The 20,932-nt window shown below is 38.6% G+C and overlaps 1 protein-coding gene across 3 annotated transcripts; it reads right to left on the bottom strand.

The window, feature by feature from the left end:
- Nucleotides 1-1,978: 1,978 nt before the first annotated feature.
- On the bottom strand, nt 1,979-14,085 carry LOC131328032 (phosphoglycerate mutase-like protein 1). 3 transcript variants are annotated; one of them, XM_058361161.1, is made up of 10 exons: nt 13,797-14,085; nt 12,160-12,227; nt 11,904-12,011; nt 11,682-11,761; nt 10,339-10,501; nt 9,197-9,299; nt 9,045-9,102; nt 3,101-3,220; nt 2,429-2,473; nt 1,979-2,339 (listed from the first exon to the last, which is right to left on the bottom strand). In XM_058361161.1, the coding sequence occupies exons 1-10, from the start codon at nt 14,011-14,013 to the stop codon at nt 2,222-2,224; spliced, it is 1,080 nt and encodes a 359-aa protein (XP_058217144.1). In that variant the 5' UTR covers nt 14,014-14,085; the 3' UTR covers nt 1,979-2,221. The 3 variants fall into 3 exon arrangements, with proteins under 3 accessions (XP_058217144.1, XP_058217143.1, XP_058217145.1); XM_058361160.1 differs by having other exon boundaries at nt 9,045-9,133; nt 9,225-9,299; nt 13,797-14,084; XM_058361162.1 differs by having other exon boundaries at nt 9,045-9,133; nt 9,225-9,299; nt 12,160-12,228; nt 13,804-14,084.
- Nucleotides 14,086-20,932: the final 6,847 nt, after the last annotated feature.

Raw genomic sequence — 20,932 nt, 5'->3', positions numbered from 1 at the left:
AAGGGTTTTGGGCAGGACCGAACATGTGGTTTGGTCGGGTACGGGTACATTTTTCCAAAAAAACCAGTTTTCGGTTCGGGGGTCGGGGTGCTGTTTTTTCTTACCCGACTCGACCCGACCCGACCAAACATGACCAAAAGGCAACGAATTCATATAGTTTACTTCGGTTTTGGTCGGACCCGACCCGACCCGTCCAAAAAATCGGGCACGCGGACGGTTACTCCCACTCCTTCGGTTCGGGTTCGGGGCCCAAAAATTCAATACCCGACCAGTCGGGTTGGGTTCGGGTTCGGGGCCGAACCCGACCCGTCCAACCCATGCACACCCCTAGCTCTAACACCATAACTAAAGGATCAATTGTAAAAGAATGTAGAAAAGGGGAAAATGTCCGACCTTTTATTTAGAACAATATTACAGGTAGTGGCGGAGCTAAGATTTGGGCGCAGGGTAGCATCGTTTAAAGAAAATTTAGTTACATGTTGTGCCGAAAATATGAAAAAAAAAAAATTGTATGGTTATATAATTAGATTTGGTCGTAGGCTCTTGTTCTTGAAAAAGAAATAAAAACTTGCTTCAATTCTCAGTCACAAACGCTCTACCACTTTGCCCAAAGATCCTTCCGTGCGAAATTGTATGCATATTTTTTATTTAACCTATCTATGTGTATTTTCTTTGTGGTATTTTCAAAACGGGGTGGCATTTTTCTTTTTCTTTTTTTGGTATTTTCAAAACGGGTGGTACGTGCCACCTCCCCCACTAACACTACCTCCGCCACTGATTACAGGAGAAGGAGAAGGAGAGGAGAAGTGGATTTTAGAGAGAGAGAGAGAGAGAGAGGGAAAATCTAAAACCTGCCTATACAACTAAGACGCATTACTTATATAAGGAATTCTGACATACAAATGAAATTCAAATTACACTCAAATTCAAATGAAAAAGAGATAAAGATGCCGGGTACACTTAATGGGTCTCATCGTCACATGCTCTTATCTCTTCACCTAAGCTTTGAGTGGCTGAAATTGATTTGAAAAGGACATTAATCCATGTGTTTTTATGATCATGCCTGAACATTGTAAAAGCAAATTATAAGTGAGGGGATGTGTTATATGTTTTTCCAGCATGACCGCGCCTATAATACCTCTCAGCGCTCTTAAATATGGGGAGACAAATTTGCAGGTTTCAGGTAAGTTCGTTATCCTTATCACCTTGCAAGCTTGAACATGAATATCAGAATTAGAATTGCCTTCTACAATCAGTTTTCATTTAAAATAAGAAAAAGAGGGAAATTTCTATCCCACTTGGGACTTCTGTCTCCTTTTTCTCAATAAACCAGCACTAGTGTCACCTATCAACAAATGTGAGCCCTTGTATTTCACACTCCTAACTGTGGTGCATCTTTTCATAGTATTTTGAGAACAAATCTGACCTGTTAGTGTAAAATCATCGCAATTACCTTTGCAGGAACGCTATGTTGTACTTGTGTGTATACTTACGATCTAGTTATGTTGGGGTTTGTTGGTTTGCAGCTTTATTTTCTTGGAAATGTTTATGCGCTAGCGGTCTTGTTTCAGGAAGTCTCATGCGATATATTATAGCAGCAAATCTTCTTGGTCTCCCTCCTAGCCATTTCTGTCCCTGTAAGTTACATGCATCGTTTGGTTTTCTGTTTTTTTCTGTCCCTGTAAGTTACATGCATCGTTTGGTTTTCTGTTTTTTCTTCTTGGTTATGCTACGCAGACTCAAGGATAGGGATGAAGTACCCTTTTTTCTTGGCTGCTGCTGTAGTGGTATCTGTCACTAAATACCCACAAAATTACTCTCTCTATAATTGTGGCAGAGTTGATTTCTTCATCTACCGCTATGTAGACAATAACCTTACGGTCAGGACTTCCTCTTGAATAGACTAATTGCAAAAAGAAAAGCTTGTTACTGCCCTCCGCCTGGGAGATGGCCAGAGGGCACTCCAATACTCAGTCAATGCCCCTTCAAGACAGTAAAAGTCTTAGATGTTATGTACCTCTTTAGGATTACAGTGTACTTTATGATAACCAGAAAGAGCAATCCTGAATCCCAAAAGACTCGAGGTAAAATACCAGTCGAATCTCTAAATTCTTGAGTGGCATGTACTATTTCCAGTAGGAGTGTCACAAGAATATTGTCACGTCACATTTGGGAAATTCAACTAAATGTAGCTGAAGATAATGATTCAGATGCTCTTTATCTATGTGGATCCAGAATCAGGCTCGACATTCTTCTCATCCGCGACTGTACTAGGGACATCAGGCCCAGGAGGAATCTTTCCTGGATAGTTAGTTGTCGAGGGATCTGATCCTGACAAGCTGGAAGGAACGAGAAAAATAAAAAATAAGGATCCTGAACTACCATGAGGAATTTCATAATTTAGCTGTCAACGAAATTGAAAGTTTACCTTTTGTCCACGATAATCATAGACCGAAGCTCACAATTTGCAAAACTGCATATATGTGTTGCATATTTCATTAGGCAAAGCAATTGCATAAGCTCATGCGAATGCAATATCCAACAAAAAAAGGGGGGAAGAAAAATAAGGCTCAAAGACTGACTGTTTTACACGTTTTGTCTGTTTGAGTGAACAAAAACTAAGAATTAAGAAAAACTAAAAGTGACTGCATTATCAAGAATACGAAATGCAAACCACCATAACCACCTAAACGAGACCATTGAGAATATGCGGATGCAGAATGGCATTTCATAGTTATAATCACTGGTTTAGAGAGTATGAAAATTAGGCTTGACTGCGTTACTTAGTACGATGGTTGTGTCCCAAGAAAAGAGTTCCATTTTTTTCTTTGTCCCCTGGAAAGGCTGGAATTTCAAGCCGAATATAAAAAAAAAACTCAGTCTTAGATCAGTCAGAAAGTAAACCAACTTACATAAGTCATCTCAAGGACAAACTTTGAATGAAATAGGTGGTTCTTACCATAAACTCATCAACAAAAGGTTTTAACCATCCCGATGGAAAATTTTGATAATCTTTCACAAAGAAAACAGTGCAACTACAGAATCATGCCCATTTATAATCATAATCTCAGCTAAAGAATGTAGCTTCATAAACACTTACCGCTTGCAAATTTCTTTCTTAATCAAAGGGTGACAGTCATTGCCAAACGCATTTAGTGTGTGAACCAAGAATCCACTATGTGTGACAATTGCTATCTCCTTTTCTTTCCGTGTCCACAACCTGTATAGAGAGCAAAAGAAATTCTCAAGAACAAGTCTCAAATTTCTATTACTGGCAAAAAAGGAACATCAAGTTCTGACACAAAAGTTGCTGGCGAACAAACCAAAGGGGCTATCTGGTTTCACAAATTTGTTTCCTTTGGAAGCATTTGCTTTTTGAGTACATGCTGATGACGAGTTGAGACGAAATGGAGCTACATATAGATGTTCTCATGAAAGATGAGTTGAAAATATAGGTGAAGAAAATGTTTTTTTCCCTATGAATGAGAATATGCTTCACTGACCCCACCGTCAAAACATAGACCAACAATTATCAAAAAGTAACCGTCCCCCTCCTACTCAAATTGTCAGTACCAAAACTAAGGATCTTCTCATGAGCAGCACACCATACCGAGAACACCACCTTCGATGGAGCATGCACGCATGGGTACTCCAATCGCTTTCCAAGGGAAGCAAGAGATTCACCAACAAAAAACGTGATAAGATTTGACCTGAAAAAATCAAACGAGGAAAGCCTCCAGCACATCTCATCATCCCCAACCGTTGCAAATCATATGATCTTTCCATGGACATCAATTCATCCACTTTCTAGTCTTGCCCTCCCCTTAGAAACGCATGTCCCACAAAATATGGCAACCGCTGCTGTGAAGATACTGATGAAAATTAACAGCAACTCGATAAGCCTATCGCAACTTCTCTACCACGCACCACACATGATCCCAAGACTTAACCCTCCTCCAATCACCACCCACCACCATAAGCCAGTGATTCCCAGAAAACCCCAACCAAAGTGCCAAATGCAATAAAAAGGTAAAGAGTTAACCTAAGTTTACTGTTAGAATAGAGTTGGACTTAGTCCCACATTGGTTGCTTATGTTATGTAACTAGTCGCCACATATAATATAAATAAAGCTCACTTGTGTTAGGGTTAGTTAACACCCTATACACTTTTCTTTCTTTTTCTCACAACATGGTATCAGAGCGGGATCTTAACCTTAACCTTAATCCTAAAGCACCACAACCCTAGCCTAAACCCTAGCCTCTGTACATAATCCCTAAAATCACAATCCTAATCCAAGCTCACACAATTACTGTTCCCGCATACTGTTCACCGATACTGTTCACTGTCGTACTGTTCATCGTGCATTGTTTATCATCATTACTGTTCATCACATACTGTTCATTTCGTTACTGTTCATTGTGCACTATTCATCACATAATGTTCATCGCTGTTTGGTACCGTTCCGTCACTCTTCTGCATTGATTGTTCTGGTAATTTTGGATTTTTAGTGGATCTACAGTTTACTTGGATTTGGATTTCAGTTCTTTGCATGTGGTAATAATCTACAGTTTATCCTCTCCGATAGATGGTAGTTTGGATATGTTGAAGTCTGATTTTGGTTGTTGGATTGTGTTGAGTTATTGGGTCTATGTTGGCATATGAGCTCTTGGTTGTTGCTCGATATTGGGATTATGTTGTTCGGTGGCTACTTTGGTTTTATTGTAGTTGGATGCATGTGTTGTCGTGCCCTGGGTTGTTAGCCGGTCAATCAGTTCCTTATTTCTTGTTTGTTGGCCGTTTGTTGATGGAGTATTTGGTAGGTTTGATCTATCGGTAGATGACTAGTTGCCTCTCATTGTACGGTGATATGTTTGCAATGAAATCTAGTTCTGATTCTACTTCCGTTGTTTCTGATGATTTAAGTTATTCATTTAGCAGCGGCCTTGGTCGCGGCCATGATTATGGGTACAGTGGTCGTTTTGACCGTGTTTTTGGTAGTCATGACTCTGGTCGTCATGGATTTAGTCGTACAGGTCGCATGTCAGGGGGAAGTGGCCATAGTCGAGGCCGTGGTTCTAGACTCTGTACTTATTGTGGGGGAACTAATCATACGATGGAGCATTGCTATGACCTACATGGTTTTCCTCAGGCTCATCGGGTTACTTCTTCCTAAGATATTAGGCAAGTTGCACGCTCCACTGCTATGGTGAATATTTCTGTGGAGGAGTACCAACACTTTGTGTCACTTCAGACAAGTTCCTCCATTGCTATGCTATCTCAAACAGGTTCTTCTAGTACTTGTATTGCGTCTTCTCGTTTTTTTGTTCCTTGGGTTATTGATTCTGGTGCATCGCATCATATGACTGGTACTTTTACTATTCTTTCTGGCCATCAGTCTTTTGATAAACCATCTCGTGTTACCTTAGCCGATGGTTCTACCACTGATATTACTGGTTTGGGTTCGGTTTCCGTTACTTCTTCTTTGACTTTGGATTCCGTATTGCACGTTCCTTGTTTTCCATTAAATCTTATTTCTGTTAGTAAACTTACTAAATCTTTAAATTGCTCTATCACATTTCTTCTTGATGGTTGTGTGTTTCAGGATCTCAAGACGGGACGAAAAATTGGTGGTGGTACTGAGCGTGGTGGTCTGTATTACTTTGCCGGCAATGTTCACCCTAGCTCTGTTGCCCTTCAGTCTTCTGTGTCACCCTGTCAACATCATTGTCGACTTAGTCATCCATCCCTTCAGAATCTTAAACAGCTGGTACCTTCATGTAGTCATGTTAATGCTTTGCCCTGTGAAGTCTGTGAGTTTAGTAAACATCATAGAATGTCTTTTTATCCTAGGGTTGAGAGTCGCGCATCCCGTCTTTTTCACTTAGTTTATTCTGATATTTGGGGTCCAATGCGTGTTCCTAATGTTTTTGGCTTTCAGTATTATGTTATTTTTGTCGATAATTATTCTCGTGTTACGTATCTTTATCTCATGAAAGAGCGGTCAGAGTTGTCTTCAATCTTCAAGTCATTTTACATGGAAATCAAAACTCAGTTTGATACTTGCATTCGTACGTTTCGTTCTGACAATGCAGGTGAATATTTTCGTAATTATCTTTCTAAGTTTTTTGATGACCATGGTATAATTCACCAATCTTCTTGCGCTCGAACTCCACAACAAAATGGAGTTGCCGAACGCAAGATTAGGCATTTATCAAAGTTTATGCGTGCTCTATTATTTCAAATGCAAGTTCCTAAGTCTTACTGGAGTTATGTTGTTCTTACAGCATGTTACTTGATCAATCGTATGCCCTCTAGCATTCAAGGTGGTCAGATACCCCATACAGTTTTATTTCCTGGTCGCCGTCTCCACTCATTACCTCTACGAGTGTTCGGGTGCACCTGTTATGTTCATGCTCTGGATCCTGACCGGGACAAACTTGATCCACGGTCAATTCGGTGTATTTTTTTGGGTACTCGCGCACTCAAAAAGGGTATAAGTGTTACTCACCATCTCTTCGTCATCATTTTGTTTGTGCTGATGTCACATTTAATGAGTCATTGCCCTTTTACTCGAGTCACAATACTCTAGTTGACCTTCCTGAATCTGAGTCTGTGTTTCCTATATGTGTACCATCTGGTCCTCATTTGCAGGTGTATGTTCATCGGCAAAAAGTATCAACAGCCCCACAGGTACCAGCTACCACGCCTCCTCCGTCCTAAGATCCGGTCCACCTCTACCCCACCTCCACCTCCACCTCCACCTCCGCCGTCACCTAGTCTTGCTATAGCTCTTCGTAAAGGTATTCAATCTTACACATCTCATCCTATTGCTCGGTTTGTTTCCGATGATCACCTATCTCCGTCCCTTTGTGCTTTTACTACTTCTGTTTCGTCCATTTTTGTTCCTAACTCTGTTCAGGAGGCCTTACCTGTTTCTAAATGACGGACAGCTATGGAGGCTGAGATGTCTGCTCTTCATGACAATGGCACTTGGGAGTTGGTTTCTTTTCCGCCAGGAAAGTCTACCGTTGGATGTCGGTGGGTATTTACAGTCAAATATAATCCGGATGACACAATAGAACGGTACAAGGTGCGTCTTGTGGCCAAAGGCTATACCTAGACGTATGGCATTGATTATGCCGAGACTTTCTCTCCGGTGGCCAAGATTAACTCTGTTAGCATTCTTATTTCTATGGCTGCCAATCTTGGTTGGCCCTTGTTTTAGTTGGATATCAAGAATGCATTTTTACACGGTGACCTGCTCGAGGAAGTGTATATGGAGCAACCTCCTGGGTTTGTTGCTCAGGGGGAGCGTTCTCATGTGTGTCGCCTTCGCAAAGCCCTCTATGGTCTTAAGTAGTCTCCTCGAGCTTGGTTTGGCAGGTTTAGTGATGTTGTGTTGCAATTTGGTATGCGTCGCTCTCATTCTGATCATTCTGTCTTCTCTATTCAGTCAGATCGGGGAAGAGTAGTATTGATTGTGTATGTGGATGATATCATTATTACTGGGGATGATCAGAAATGTATTGATGAGCTGAAACAGTTCTTATAGCGTCAGTTTCACGCCAAAGATTTGGGTAAGCTACGATATTTCTTGGGTATTGAGGTAGCAAGATTCAAGGAAGGGATCAGCCTATCTCAAAGAAAGTATACGCTAGATATTCTAGAGGAGATTGGTTTATCGGGTGCAAAGCCTGTGGAGACTCCTATGTATCCAAACGTCAAATTGTGTGTTGATCAGGGGGAGATATTTCCTCATCCAGACCGTTATCGTCGCTTGGTAGGCAAGCTGAATTATCTCACCAATACACGACCTGATATCTCATTTGCTGTCAGTATGGTAAATCAGTTCATGTCAGCCCCTCGGTTTCCACATTGGGAAGCTTGTCTTCATATTGTGAAGTATCTCAAGGCTCATCCGGGACGTGGCCTGTTTTATCGTTCAAATGATCATTTGCATGTTGAAGCCTTTACCGACGCTGATTAGGCAGGATCACCATCTGATAGACGGTCCACAACTGGGTACTGTACTTTTGTTGGTGGAAATTTAGTTACCTGGAACAGCAAGAAACAAACTATGGTTGCTCGATCCAGTGCTGAAGCAGAGTATCGTGCCATGGCTCATACTACATGCTTTGTTGTATGGTTGAGAGCTTTGCTCGAGGAGTTGGGGTTTGGTGTACAACCTATTCCTATGTATTGCGATAATCAGGCAGCAATACATATCGCTTCGAATCCGGTATTTCATGAGAGAACCAAACATATCGAGGCAGATTGTCATATTGTTCAGGAGAAGATAGATAGTGGCGTGTTGGCAAACTCCTTTCGTATCTGCAGGAGCTCAGTTGGCAGATATCTTCACCAAACCTTTATTCAAACCACGTTTAGAGTTGTTACGTAACAAGCTGGGATTTTGTGATATTTATTCTCCAGCTTGAGGGGGAATGTTAGAATAGAGTTGGACTTAGTCCCACATTGGTTGCTTATGTTATGTAACTAGTCGCCACATAATATAAATAAAGCTCACTTGTGTTAGGGTTAGTTAACACCCTATACACTTTTCCTTCTTTCTCTCACAACAATTACAACTGAGAACAACAGAAAATGTCATTTGTTCTCTATGTGGAGATAGACTACTATAAGAGCAGATTTTCAGCATCTTCTTCACACATTTAGGCACCTGGATCGCAATATAAGACTATTCAATGAACCACTTTCTGCCATCCACATAACATTTGGTAATTCAACACGGAAACATGAAAGGATGGTTGGGATAACACTCTTGGACACATCATTTCTTATTATATTGGAGAACCAGTAAGGTGTGTCACTAGGGCACTTGGTAATTCAATGAACCATTTTCTGCCATCCACATAACATTAGGTAATTCAACATGGAAACATGAAAGGATGGTTGGGATAACACTCTTAGACACTTAAGTTTCATGCATCATTTCTTATTCTATTGGAGAACCAGTAAGGTAGGGCACTGTTGTAACGCATACAAGGATCTACAAAGAACCAAAAAGTATGAGGGTATTCACCAGTCCATGAACTTCATCCCCCTAGCTGCAAGTTCTTCCTTTGTCTCTCTAAAGCTGTCTGTCCACAATATATCCTCGTCACTTTCTATCTAAACAAGAATCAAAAGGTATATTAACGTAATAGGACCCGGTTTTAAAATGTTGAGTCATACTAAATATTACTGAAAGCTGAGTGCTCACCTGTGAAAAATCCATAGCTGGAAAAAGGTACTGATAGTCACTGATGCTTCTCCTCCCATCACAAGGATGAACACCCTGCAACCAAAAGCATATAAGAGAAGTTTGGAGGGCTTCAAATGTCAATGCGTAAACCAGCACTAAGTATTCATAAAAAAATAAAAAATTAAAGGCTCTAAGGAATTAATCTTTACCACGATACATATAATATTTTCAGGACTAAAAGATGAACACCAGATATTACTCCCCAACTTCAATAGGATTTTAAATAGCTTAGTTTTCACCTCATACACGACAAGTGGAAAATGGATACAAGCGTCCTTTTATCAAGAAAAAAACAAGAGTTCTAACAATCGTCCAATCAATGAATAACCACCCCTTGCCAACTCACTTAATCAGGTTATCATATCAACGCCTCAAAGGAGAGAGAGAGCTCTAACTAATCTCTAACAAAAGACATAGGCTTCAATTATCTCAAGCTAACACCTACTTGGTCAGATTAATCATGCAAGTCACCTTTACATCCTCATATATAAACCTATAGTTCAAGTTTCTCAGAAGAATATGCATTCAAATAAAATATGGCGAATCACAAAAAGTTACTAACGGAAGTAGTGCAAATTTACATTTTAATACCTTCACTGCAAACAACTTGGAACCAAACCCTCTCACACCAATAAATGCATTTAGAAGAATAATTACCTGCGATTTGGCAGCTTGTGCCTTGTTTCAGAGTATTAGGTTTTCATTCCAATGCAGTGTTTGATAATGTTTGGAAAGCCCATCATGCTCAGTTTGTTATTAGCTTTCTAAATTATGGAAGGCATATATGGTATAATCCCTCTCTTGCATATAGCTTAAGAAGTTTGACTTGCTGCCCTACAACCTCAAGGGTTTTTCACAATCAGTCTTCGTGCAACTTTTACCAATCACCCCTGCTGGGTTCATCTTTGCCACATGAATAGAATATTTGGTCCTCAACGACATGAAGAGTCTCTTTCCAAGAGGGCAACATTTAGGATTTCTTTTCCTGATAGTAACTATTGCTGCACGACACTCAAAATTTGTACAGAGCTCAAACATAGTAGTAAGACAAACAACAAATAACAAGACCTACAAAATGTTCTCGACAAAGCTCTACTGCAACGATAGGTGGGCAATCCAGACTTGAAATTGCAGGACGATCACTATTTCCTGCATTTGCCACCATTAGTGGTACTGAATCAATCCTGTCTGTATAGCCTTCTCCACCAAATACTCCAACTGCTGTTTGCATTGTCCTGCAATGCCATGGTAAGTGATCAAAATCCTACACATGAATCTAATGCATGCCTCATCAGACCAAAAAGAGGGAAAAGGAAAAAAAGGAAGAATAAAATACAAGACAAGAACATACACACAAACTATTCACGGTCAAGAAACATGGGGTAAACAGATGAACCAACAGCCCAGTTTTATTCACTCATCATAACTGTACCAAAATTTCCTTTCCAACTTTTTGAAAATTTGACCCCATTTTTTAATGGGCAGAAATGTAGAAGTTGGTTGGATTCAAATTTCAGAAAGTCAAATTCCTAATTAAGTATTTCGGCCAGCCATTTTGTCTGCCTCAACAACTTTTACTACCCTATATCCGATCAAAATCCATGTAAGCGTGTCGTGGGAAGTGAGAAGCTCACACATAAGCAAAGGTTAACTCCGATAACCCTTTTCCTCATGAATCACATAATTAAACACCGAGCAAATATTAGATGACATAAATGGCCATATGAAGATATGTTTTACGAAGAATTTCCATCAAACCACTTATAACAGGAGTGTTCTAAAATTTCGCCAAACGGTCTTATTAAAAGCGAAATAGAAGTCCAGTCAAAATCCCGATATTGCACAGCATTGGATTTCCCTCTTGTATCATAGTGATAAAAAGTTCTTCAAACAAACCACCATAAGACAGATTAGAAGATAACTGCACCAATTCTAGTGTAAATCAGAATCTAAGAAATTTATGCAGAGTTTACCCATCTCAGTACAAGAATATCGCTAATTAGCGTTAACAGCCATAACCATTTAACAATCAAAGCAAATAAAACTAAAGCAGGCTGAGTCCTCATCTATTTATTTTTAACCTAAAGATAGTAAGTTGATAATCAACATTAATATGCTCAAAGTGCATAACAGAGGCTGTCCTTCCAGACTTCCAGTTGTATAATCCATTGCCGAATATCTACAGACGTCGACAAGCTTTGAGTGCAAATTCCAATATACATTGTACTTCCATGCAAGTGAAAAGATCCAACATCTTCCTAAGTCATCATACTCATCACCATAAGTTAATCAACCAAATGGTAAAGTTTGAGCCCAATCTTGAATACTGAACAGAAACCATGTAAATCTGAAGAGTATACTGAATAAGATATATCCAAAGGCGGCAGTAATGGCACTAAAGACCAGCATCAATACCTTAATAGAGGGGACGTGATCACTAATTCAATCCTCTCAAAAAGCCCACATGATCTAACATGCTTACGCAAATTATCAACCTGTTAAAGTAGCAATAAAATTCTTCACATCAGGCTCAAAATTTTGCTCTGGATTAAAAGCAAAATACTCTTACAAATTTCTTTTTTTTTTATTCATCCAAATGAGTCTGCATAAAAACATTAAAAATGATTTGGACACGACCTGCTGCCAGCCCAGTGGGGTAAGTGGTGCGTCAAAATATTCCGGAGACATGTATACTTTATAGTTCTTTTCTCCTTCTACATTGTGAACTCCTTGCGCGTGCCTCACCTGGACGTATGGTTTAATAAGATGACAGCTTGGAAAGCATGAGTAAAACCCAGTAGGGATGGTGGTCTTGAATGCCCTTTAAACAAAAGACATTGAGCTTCTAATCAATGTTGCATAATAGGGAATGAAGAATGAATTTGACACCTACAAAGTGAAGCGTTTTGCAACGGTGCAGCGGATATATACTTGGACCTCCACCACAATCCATGCTTGAAACTGAAACAAGCAAAAAATAAGCTTAAAATAGAGTAAGAAAATGTAAAATGCACTTCAAAGATCTGTAGGATATGTCAAAGAAGAACTAATTGGGCACTACTAAATTTCCACATTCCAACTTCATAATCAATTTAAGGTTAGAGAAAAATGCTAATAATACCATTAGCAAAAATGAAATCAGCTGCTGAAAACAAGAAAACTACGCAAGTGCTTTTCCGAACAATTTGCATCAACCTCTACACATGGATGGATAACACCCTATGTTCCAGCTAACCATGTACTGAAGCACCTCTATTCATTCTGATTCTCTGAACATCATACCTTGAATTGTCACGTCTAATGCCATCAACTTTTCCATATCACTAACCAAGCCTTTACAACTAATATTAAACATTTCAAAATACATTTTAAATCCCCATCGTAGAATGCCAACAAAAATGTCTTATGTGGTCGCAAAGAAATTCCTCATTCACTAATCAAATAACCTTTAGTTGACAATTACGCTATCAAAGCAAAAGCTTCACCAATTTTGATTTTGTAGATGCGGGTAGTGCTGCACTAGTTTCCTGCATAGATTTCAACCTGTACTAGCCTGAAATTTTTGAAATTTTTTTGAGTGAAAATTCAAAACCGAATGATGTTGGTCATATGCAGGGCCGGCTCTACGTTAGATTGGGTTCAAGTGAACTCCGTGGCTTCAGAAAATGTACTAAAATTTGTATTTCATACATATAATTTTGTATCTTCTTTAACATTGTCGGCACTAGATCGTTCGTTTGAAGACAAATTAAATGAAAATCTACTTACATTTGTGAGTAAGTAGACAATATAACACAGCAAAAGAAACTAAACCAACCCAATAATTTTCAACCAAAATAAATATCTTTTAGTTTGTGTTTTGTATAGAAAAATTTTCCAAACATTTTTGTCACTGCTAAATCAAAATACTAGAGCTGTGCTTGGTCATATGACTTGTATAGATTACCTAGAATGCTGATATAAAAATGTGCATGGATCAACAGGTGCAAGTACATCACATTACTACAATAAATTCAATATTGTGAGCAAACAGTTAATAATAAAAAAATATCAAATCTCCTCACAAACACTACTAAATTCGGACCCTAATCACAGAAAAAAATTCCAAATCAAATAATCCATAATGGCAATCCACACTTCCCTAATCCATTTGACCTCTCGATTATCCAGTAGGAGATCTAGCATTACAATGTGCACTCGTAGTGGCATTCTAATAGTCGATACGTGTTTTAAACTCAAAATAGTCACGGGGGTTGTTTTCTCCCCGCGCGTTTGCTGTTTCGAGTGTCATCAAGCAATCAAATCTCTAACTCTAAAGCTGGCATTTGACAAACGCCTATATAAACGAACACACGTATAGACATACAAACGGAAGCGAGTGTTGGTGTGCTAATAACTCGAATTCAATCCTCGATAAACAAGATAAGGTTTGATTTCTAGGTCATTAACTTGTAACCCGAACGATCTGAAGGAATTAGTCGAAAATTTGAGCGTTGATTTCTAGAATTGTAAGTAGTAGTGTTTGCTTACCGGAGGCGGAGAGAGAGGATGAGCAACGAAGAGAGAGAGTAAGTGATTGGTGTGGTTGTAGTACTAGATTGGGAAGATAAGAAGAAGGTGGAATAGTCGTTGATCTGATCTTGAAGCTCAATAATGGCAACGACAAAGGGAATAAGGCTGGTGTGCGCCTATGTACTAGTAGGCTAGCGCAACTGGTGGTGCCACTAGCTTTGGTGGTGACGCTCATGAAGATGATTGGATTGAGACTTGAGGAGAGTGACACTACTGTATCTATTATTCATAATTTTTATGTTTCTGGCGAATGTGAGTGGCGTTATAAATAGAGCAACTCCAATGGGACGGAAAATGACGGGTGTTCATAGGGCCGGAAACGAACCAAGTCGAGCTGAGTTTTACGGTGTTCAAACTTGTTTAATAAGTTTTTAACGAACACGAGCTCGAGCTCAGTAAAAACTTAACAGTCGAGCTCAAGTCGAGCGAGCCTTGGCTTGACTCGAGATTGAGCTTGTTCACGAGCCTCAACGAACCAACGAAAAATGTATATATATCCTCGCAAAAACCTAATACAACCAAAAATATTTTGATTGTGAAGGTATATATCTTTCATTTTCTTATGGAGCGGGGGTGTACTAGTGTGCTCTCCCCTCCCTTGGTTGACTAGAAAGTGAAAACGAAAAGAACAAATTATGAGATAACAATAAAAATCCTAAATTTAAGTATATATATCCCGGCTCTTGAGCCGACTCAAGCCGAGCTTATCCTAGCTCGAGCTTGGCTCTTTTACTAAACGAGCTGAAAAAATCAACTCGAGCTCATTCATTTAACTTCCGAGCCAAGCTTGAACGAGCCATTAACGAGCAGAGCTGCGAGCGGCTCGGTTTGTATGCAACCCTAGGTGTACACGGTTCGGATTGGTCTGATTTTCTATAAAATCAGTAACCGGACCATTTCAAATGATTCTAGAAAATCGAGAGCCAAAACCTAATCAATATATACATGGAACCTAACCAAAACCAAACCTCAAGACCGGTTCGGTTTTGGTTCGGTTCCGATTCTATCCAATAAGCATCTAAACACTTATTAACAAAATATGAACTTATAAAATTAAAGAAATAGGAAGATAATCTGCTGGAATAGGAAAGAAATGAAGAAAATAAAAATTTTACTAATAAATGAAATTTCATCTCTAAATAAATTAAGTTTAGCAAGGAAAAGATTAACCTAAAAAATTCAAACACATATAATTACACACATATGTATATCTATATTTATCTTAGTTTTAAACGGTTCAGTTCGGTTCTAACCACGGTTGATTAATTGAGAATCAGTAACCGAACCAAAATCAACGGTTCTTATTTTTTTGGAACCATTATCTGACCGTAAAATCACAGAACCGGACCAAAATAGGATGGTTCTGTCCGGATCGAACCAGTTTTACGGTTTGGACGGTTTTCTTGAACACCCCTAAAAAATGACACCAAAAATTACTCAGTAGAAAGAAAAATTAGTCAACTAGAAAGTAGTTAGCTGTAAAATAGGACTCTATTCTCTACAACGGACTTTTAAAAAAAAATTAACTTTTCAAAAAAATTATCATATATTTGCCGTCGGGCCATGGTAGAAGCATCCATTTGTTTATCATCTTTTGTGAATTCACACTATTTTGCTGAGGCGTCAAATATAGCTATTGTTATTTAGTGATGGAAATATACATCTTCATACATATGGAACTTTGCCATTTTTCATCCCCACTGAAGCATAGAATTCTATAATGGGGATGAAAAATGACTATAGCACTTGCTTCGACTCGTTCTTATATGCATATCATTATATGGTTGTATATAGAAGATGCGTGCATCTAGGATTGTTATTCACCCGTTGATTGGAGGTGAGGTTAATGGTTTGCAGAATTTTATGGTTTTGATGGTTTGCATTTTTTTATGCTGAAGAAATATAACTGGGATAACCAATTGCAATAGGGACAAGATAGTAAATTAAGCCATTAATCCTTGTACGAAGGTCTTCCAACAAACATGGGATAGTTAGGATAAGACTTGTCTCTTATGTAATCCCATGCACAATAGCACACAAGCAAACAAGGCGAATGGTTTCTCTCCTTTCCATCCCTTCTTTATATAAACCCTCTCCCCCCTCTCTTTGATTTTTGCCAGCTAGGATTCCGCTGGGGGCGCCTCCTCTTTCCCTCCCTCTGAGCATCTCCTCCTCTCCCTCTCTCTTCTCCCTATCTCTCTCTCCCCCTCGTTTCCCCTTTCTATTCCACAGCCCTTTTGTTTCGGTTTTTCCTTTCTCTTTCTTTACCTACTTTCCGGCAAGATCCTGCCAAATTCTCTAATGGGCGTCTCCAGTTACTTGCCTAACGGCACTGTGGATTTTGTGGGGGTGGAGTTTCAATTGGGTGTTGTTGCGAGATCCTGCTGGATTCACTGATGGGTGGTTTTGGTATTTGCCTAATAGCGTGTGGTTCTAGTCCGCTACTTGTGTTTCGTTTTCTGCAACCTGCGTCGTCTATTGGCTTCGTCCTTTTGGATGAGGCTACTGGTGGAGCACAGTGGTTGAGCTGCCTACTTTGGAGGGTTGGATTGCGTTTGGAAGGGTGGCTCCTGCTGGTGTGGGTATGGTTGGTGGTTGTGGAGGAAATCGGCTGGCGGGTGGATGCAGGTGGGGCTGCAAACGAGCCGAGCCGAGTTTTAGAGTGTTCGAGCTTGGCTCGCCAAAAATTTAGTTGGCTTGAGCTCGGCTCGAGCTCGTGACGAACAGCAGGACTCAAGCTCGAGCTCGGCTCGAGATGTATTTACAGAGTTCGAGCTCGGCTCGCTCGGCTCGTTTATGAATAAATATAAATATGTAATATATATATATATATATATATATATATATATATATATATATATATATATATATATATATATATAGAGTTGGGCTCGCGAGCCAATTCGAGCCGAGTTTCGATGAGCTCGAGCTCGGTTCGTTTATCAAACGAGCCCAACATTTTAGCTCAAGCTCGTTCGTTTGTGTCTCGAACCGAGCAGAGCCGAGCTTCGAGCCGCTCGCGAACGGCTCGAATCGTTTGCACCCCTAGATGCAGGGTGGCAGCGATTGGGGGTGTTGGTTGGGTTTGGAGTCTTGGGTTTTTTTTTTAGGGTTGCGCTTTGTTTAGGGCTTCGGCCCATTAGTGTTCCAACCTATTAGGTGTATGGGCTTCGGCCCAATTGGTGTTACCTTGGTTGACAATAAGGGGTGACAAATTGAATTCAAATCCATTAACAAACTCAAATTCATCAATTAAAAAATAGATCCAACCCAACCCATTTATAAGTTGGGTTAGAATGGATCTTAACACATCTAACCTATCTATTAATGGTTTTCAATTAAGTATCAATTGGATCAACTTAAATGACCCAATAAGACATGCATATAACCCACTAAAAAAACAGTGGAACGACTCCAATTAAACCCCCTAAACCCATTCTGTACCTTGTCTAGTCAGGTCTAGACTTTGAGACGATCGACGTGGTCCATGACTGTACCGCTAGAACGTATTGATTTGTTTGTACTCAAATTTTTTTCTTTCACATTTGTTAATAGTTTTGAGTTTTTTTTTATTATTTATTTATTGATTTGTCCCGAATGGAGAAATCTAATAAGTGTATGAAAAATTTCCTGAACCAAAAGCTATTTTGGTTCAAAAATAGGTTCTCAAGCACCCCCTAACTAAGTAACCGAAGTTCTCAAAATGGTTATTTCTCTTTTAGTACTTTTTGTCATTATTCAATCTTTTTCGCAATTGTTCATTTTGTGCTAATCTTTTTTGACTATTTGATTCGTTTTGACGAAACGAATCGGAAAAGTAATTTTTTTTTACTTTTATCCAAATATTTTGGGAAATAATCATTTTTAAGTAAAAAAAAATTGACTTTTTTTTCCCCTTTCAGCAGTGTCGCTCCCCCACCGCAGCACTCAATCTCCCATCCGTCTCGGCAATCAATAGTACAAATTTTGAAAAATCTCTTCCAACCCTAGAAGAGTCTTTTACAATCCGGAGATTGAAAACAATGGAGAGAGCTGTGAAACAGAGCGGCGGTAGACATTTTTGTTTAATTTGGTCATTCTAGTATATATGGATAGTATGGTAATTTTTTTGTGCATGGGTATTTTAGTCATTTAAATGTATGGGAGTAATATGATCATTACAGTGTATATGGGTATTTTAGTCATTTTAAAATTTTAGTATATAGTATATAATTGGGTTAATGGGCAGGTCGGGTTTAATTTTAAATAAATGAGTTGGGTTGGGTATAGGTAATTGAACTCATTAATGGGTCTAAATAGGTCATTGACCTATTAAAATATTGACCCATTAAAGACCCAACCCACTTACAACTTGCTCATTTTGACCCAAACTCGCCCATTTGACACCCCTGCTTGACATCTTGTCAATCTATCTAGGTTCTTCTCTCTTTAGGTCTTGGATTGGCTCATAATTGTTCTTAGACTTTATTTAGAGATGTGATGTCGTTAATCCTTGTTCATTTTAATCTTTGTAATGCTTATTCAAATATTAATAGAAAATTTTTTGCTATTTAAAAAAATAATAGACCTTGAACTATTTAGTCTCAGAGCGCAGCTATTCGCAGCCCTTTATTTTCTCTCATAGCCCACTACATTTCGGTAAATGGTTATTGAAAATCATACATAACATTTCGGTAAATAGCTGTTGAAAACAAGATTATATTTTGGTAACTACATGTCGAAAATATGTTCAATTTTCGGTAAACAACTGCCGAAAATACATTTTCGGTAAATAGCTGTTGAAAAAAATATTATATTTCGGTAATTGGATGCTGAAAATATATCTCAATTTCGATAATTAACTGTCGAGTATAATTAAAAAAATTTAACGAGCTATGAGAGAAAATAAAAAGCTGCGAATAGCAGCGCCCTAGTCTCATCACTTATAATTTCTTGACCATATAATCCCACTTAATCCTATTCTTCCAACCAAACAAGCGGATAAAGTACACTTTTCACCCCTGCACTTTATGATTAGTGTCACTTTGTCCCTTATACTTTTAATTTCACTTTTCAAGCCCTCGCACTATCGGTCAAGTTTCAATGTCCCCTTTACAGTTAAAATTCCGTTAGCTTCCATTACGAAACAATATCAATTGGGTGGTCCTAGGTTTACATGATCTTACTAGTATCATAGAAGAACAGTTTAATATGTACGAAAATGAATGAGTATGGCACATTATTGGTATAGATATAGACAATGTACGTATATGACCATTTCCCTTTGTCAAAATAACTTTCGCACCTTATTTTTTTTCATATGCACTTCAAAATTCATCTGTTATTGTGCTTTGATTTGAAAATTGTACTATGTGTATTTTGAAACACTAGGACATTTTCATGAAAAAATAGAGTGCAATTTTTTCTTTTTACGATCACTTTTTTTGCATAAGTGAAAATTGGTCATATTTAAAAAGTAACCTCCTTATTTACGTAAAAAAGTACAGAACTTTTTTTTTTTTGGGCACATAAGGTAAAGAAATATGTTCAATAACTATTTATCGATGAGCGTATAGACGTAATATGTGACATTAAATATATAAATGGATGTCTTCCAACTCAACCAACAACCTATAGGTTGCCATGCTGAATTTTTTTGACTTAGCCAATACCCCAAAAGGTGCATAGTTAATCTTTTTTATGGTTGTTTTTAAAAATATAGATATGTGATCGTTGTACTTAAAAAAATAACTATATTCACACAAAAAATCGAGAAATATGAGCCATTTGGGAGAAGGGAGAGAAAAGGGAGAGGGTCATTTTGTCGTAGATCCCATTGATTTCAATATCAGTAATTAAGTTTTCAAGATAATAAAATTATCAATCACTATCAATAGTGCAATTATGCGGAAGCGTTCAATCTAATCTTAGAAGGGGGTGAATAGGAGTTTTGATAAAAATAAATAAATAAATACCAATTTTCTGATTTAAAAATTAATATAGATGAACGGGTTGATTATCTCAATTAATCCAAACCAAAAATCAAGTACTGCAGTAGAATAAAAATCTTGTGACAAGAGACACACGATTTACGTGAAAAAACTTAGGAAAAACTTAGGGTCCTAAATAATCCTAAGCCAAAATCACGGCCTAACACTACTATTTTATTCTATTAATCGAAAAGAAGTACAGATTGTGAAATAGCAAAAACCTTACCCAAGCATTTACCTATTCTCGCAAATCTCCAATGCTCCCAGAGCTTCTTCAAGATCCAATAGATGCACTACGGACTTCACGCCCTATCTCCGGATTCAACCGGTTCCGAATCAATCTCCCAAAGATTCAGTCACGATAGCAAACGGCACCAAAAACCACGAACAATGAATGGATAAATGATATGATGAAAAACATGATCTAGACAACCCAAACAGCGCCAAAGATGCACGAGGCAAGAACAACAAAAATGGAATATGGGCTGCACACCAAAATCACCCCACTACCTTGCACCCCATTCTTTTTCTTTATTAACAAACAAAATCTCTCGCCCGGAAAACCAAAACAGTCGAGCAGCCCTTTCTTTCGTTTGTATAAAAAAAACTCTTTCACATGAGAGTTACCTCCCTATGGCTGCACAACCCCTTTCATACTTATATTTTTTGTTGACCGAAAATCTTTTAATGATGCAAGAATGGAAAGCAAAATCTCACCGAATTTCTGAAGAGGCAAACGTGATCTTTATTTGTACACTCCAGAAAAGAAAGTCGCGTAACGATATCAAATTTTCGGAGAGTTTTATGGGAAAGACAATCGTGCAAAATTGAAGAGAAATTGGTATATAAAGACTCGATCAAAGTTGCTCGAGCGAGTAAGAGATGCTTGAGCATAAAAAAACAGTGTGGCCAAAAGAAACTTGCTTGAGTTTATGCTTGAGCTAATATGCATGATGTATAGTGAAATGCTTTTATCTCTCACGCAATATGATCGAATTCGCAGCGGTCAACTTGGCGCAGAAAATGAGAGGAGTATCGAGCGAGCAACTATCCCCTACGAACCTACCCATTACAATCAAACAGAGTCGATATAGCAAAGACACCAATGGAGAATTTGGACAACCC

The sequence above is a fragment of the Rhododendron vialii genome, chromosome 5a (assembly GCF_030253575.1).
Source record: "Rhododendron vialii isolate Sample 1 chromosome 5a, ASM3025357v1".
Taxonomy (NCBI): Eukaryota; Viridiplantae; Streptophyta; class Magnoliopsida; order Ericales; family Ericaceae; genus Rhododendron; species Rhododendron vialii.
Note: the sequence above shows the minus strand (reverse complement) of the source record. Positions and strands in the feature narration are given on the sequence as shown.

Bases quoted from the DNA above. Each gene is read 5' to 3' on its own strand.
- LOC131328032 (XM_058361160.1), bottom strand. From the start codon at position 14,013: ATGAGCGTCACCACCAAAGCTAGTGGCACCACCAGTTGCGCTAGCCTA. The intron at 11,762-11,903 runs GTCGTGTCCAAA...CTACTTTAACAG, and splicing joins CCCCACTGGGCTGGCAGCAG to GTTGATAATTTGCGTAAGCA. The intron at 3,221-9,044 runs GTGAATACCCTC...CTCTCTATACAG, and splicing joins GGGATGAAGTTCATGGACTG to GTTGTGGACACGGAAAGAAA.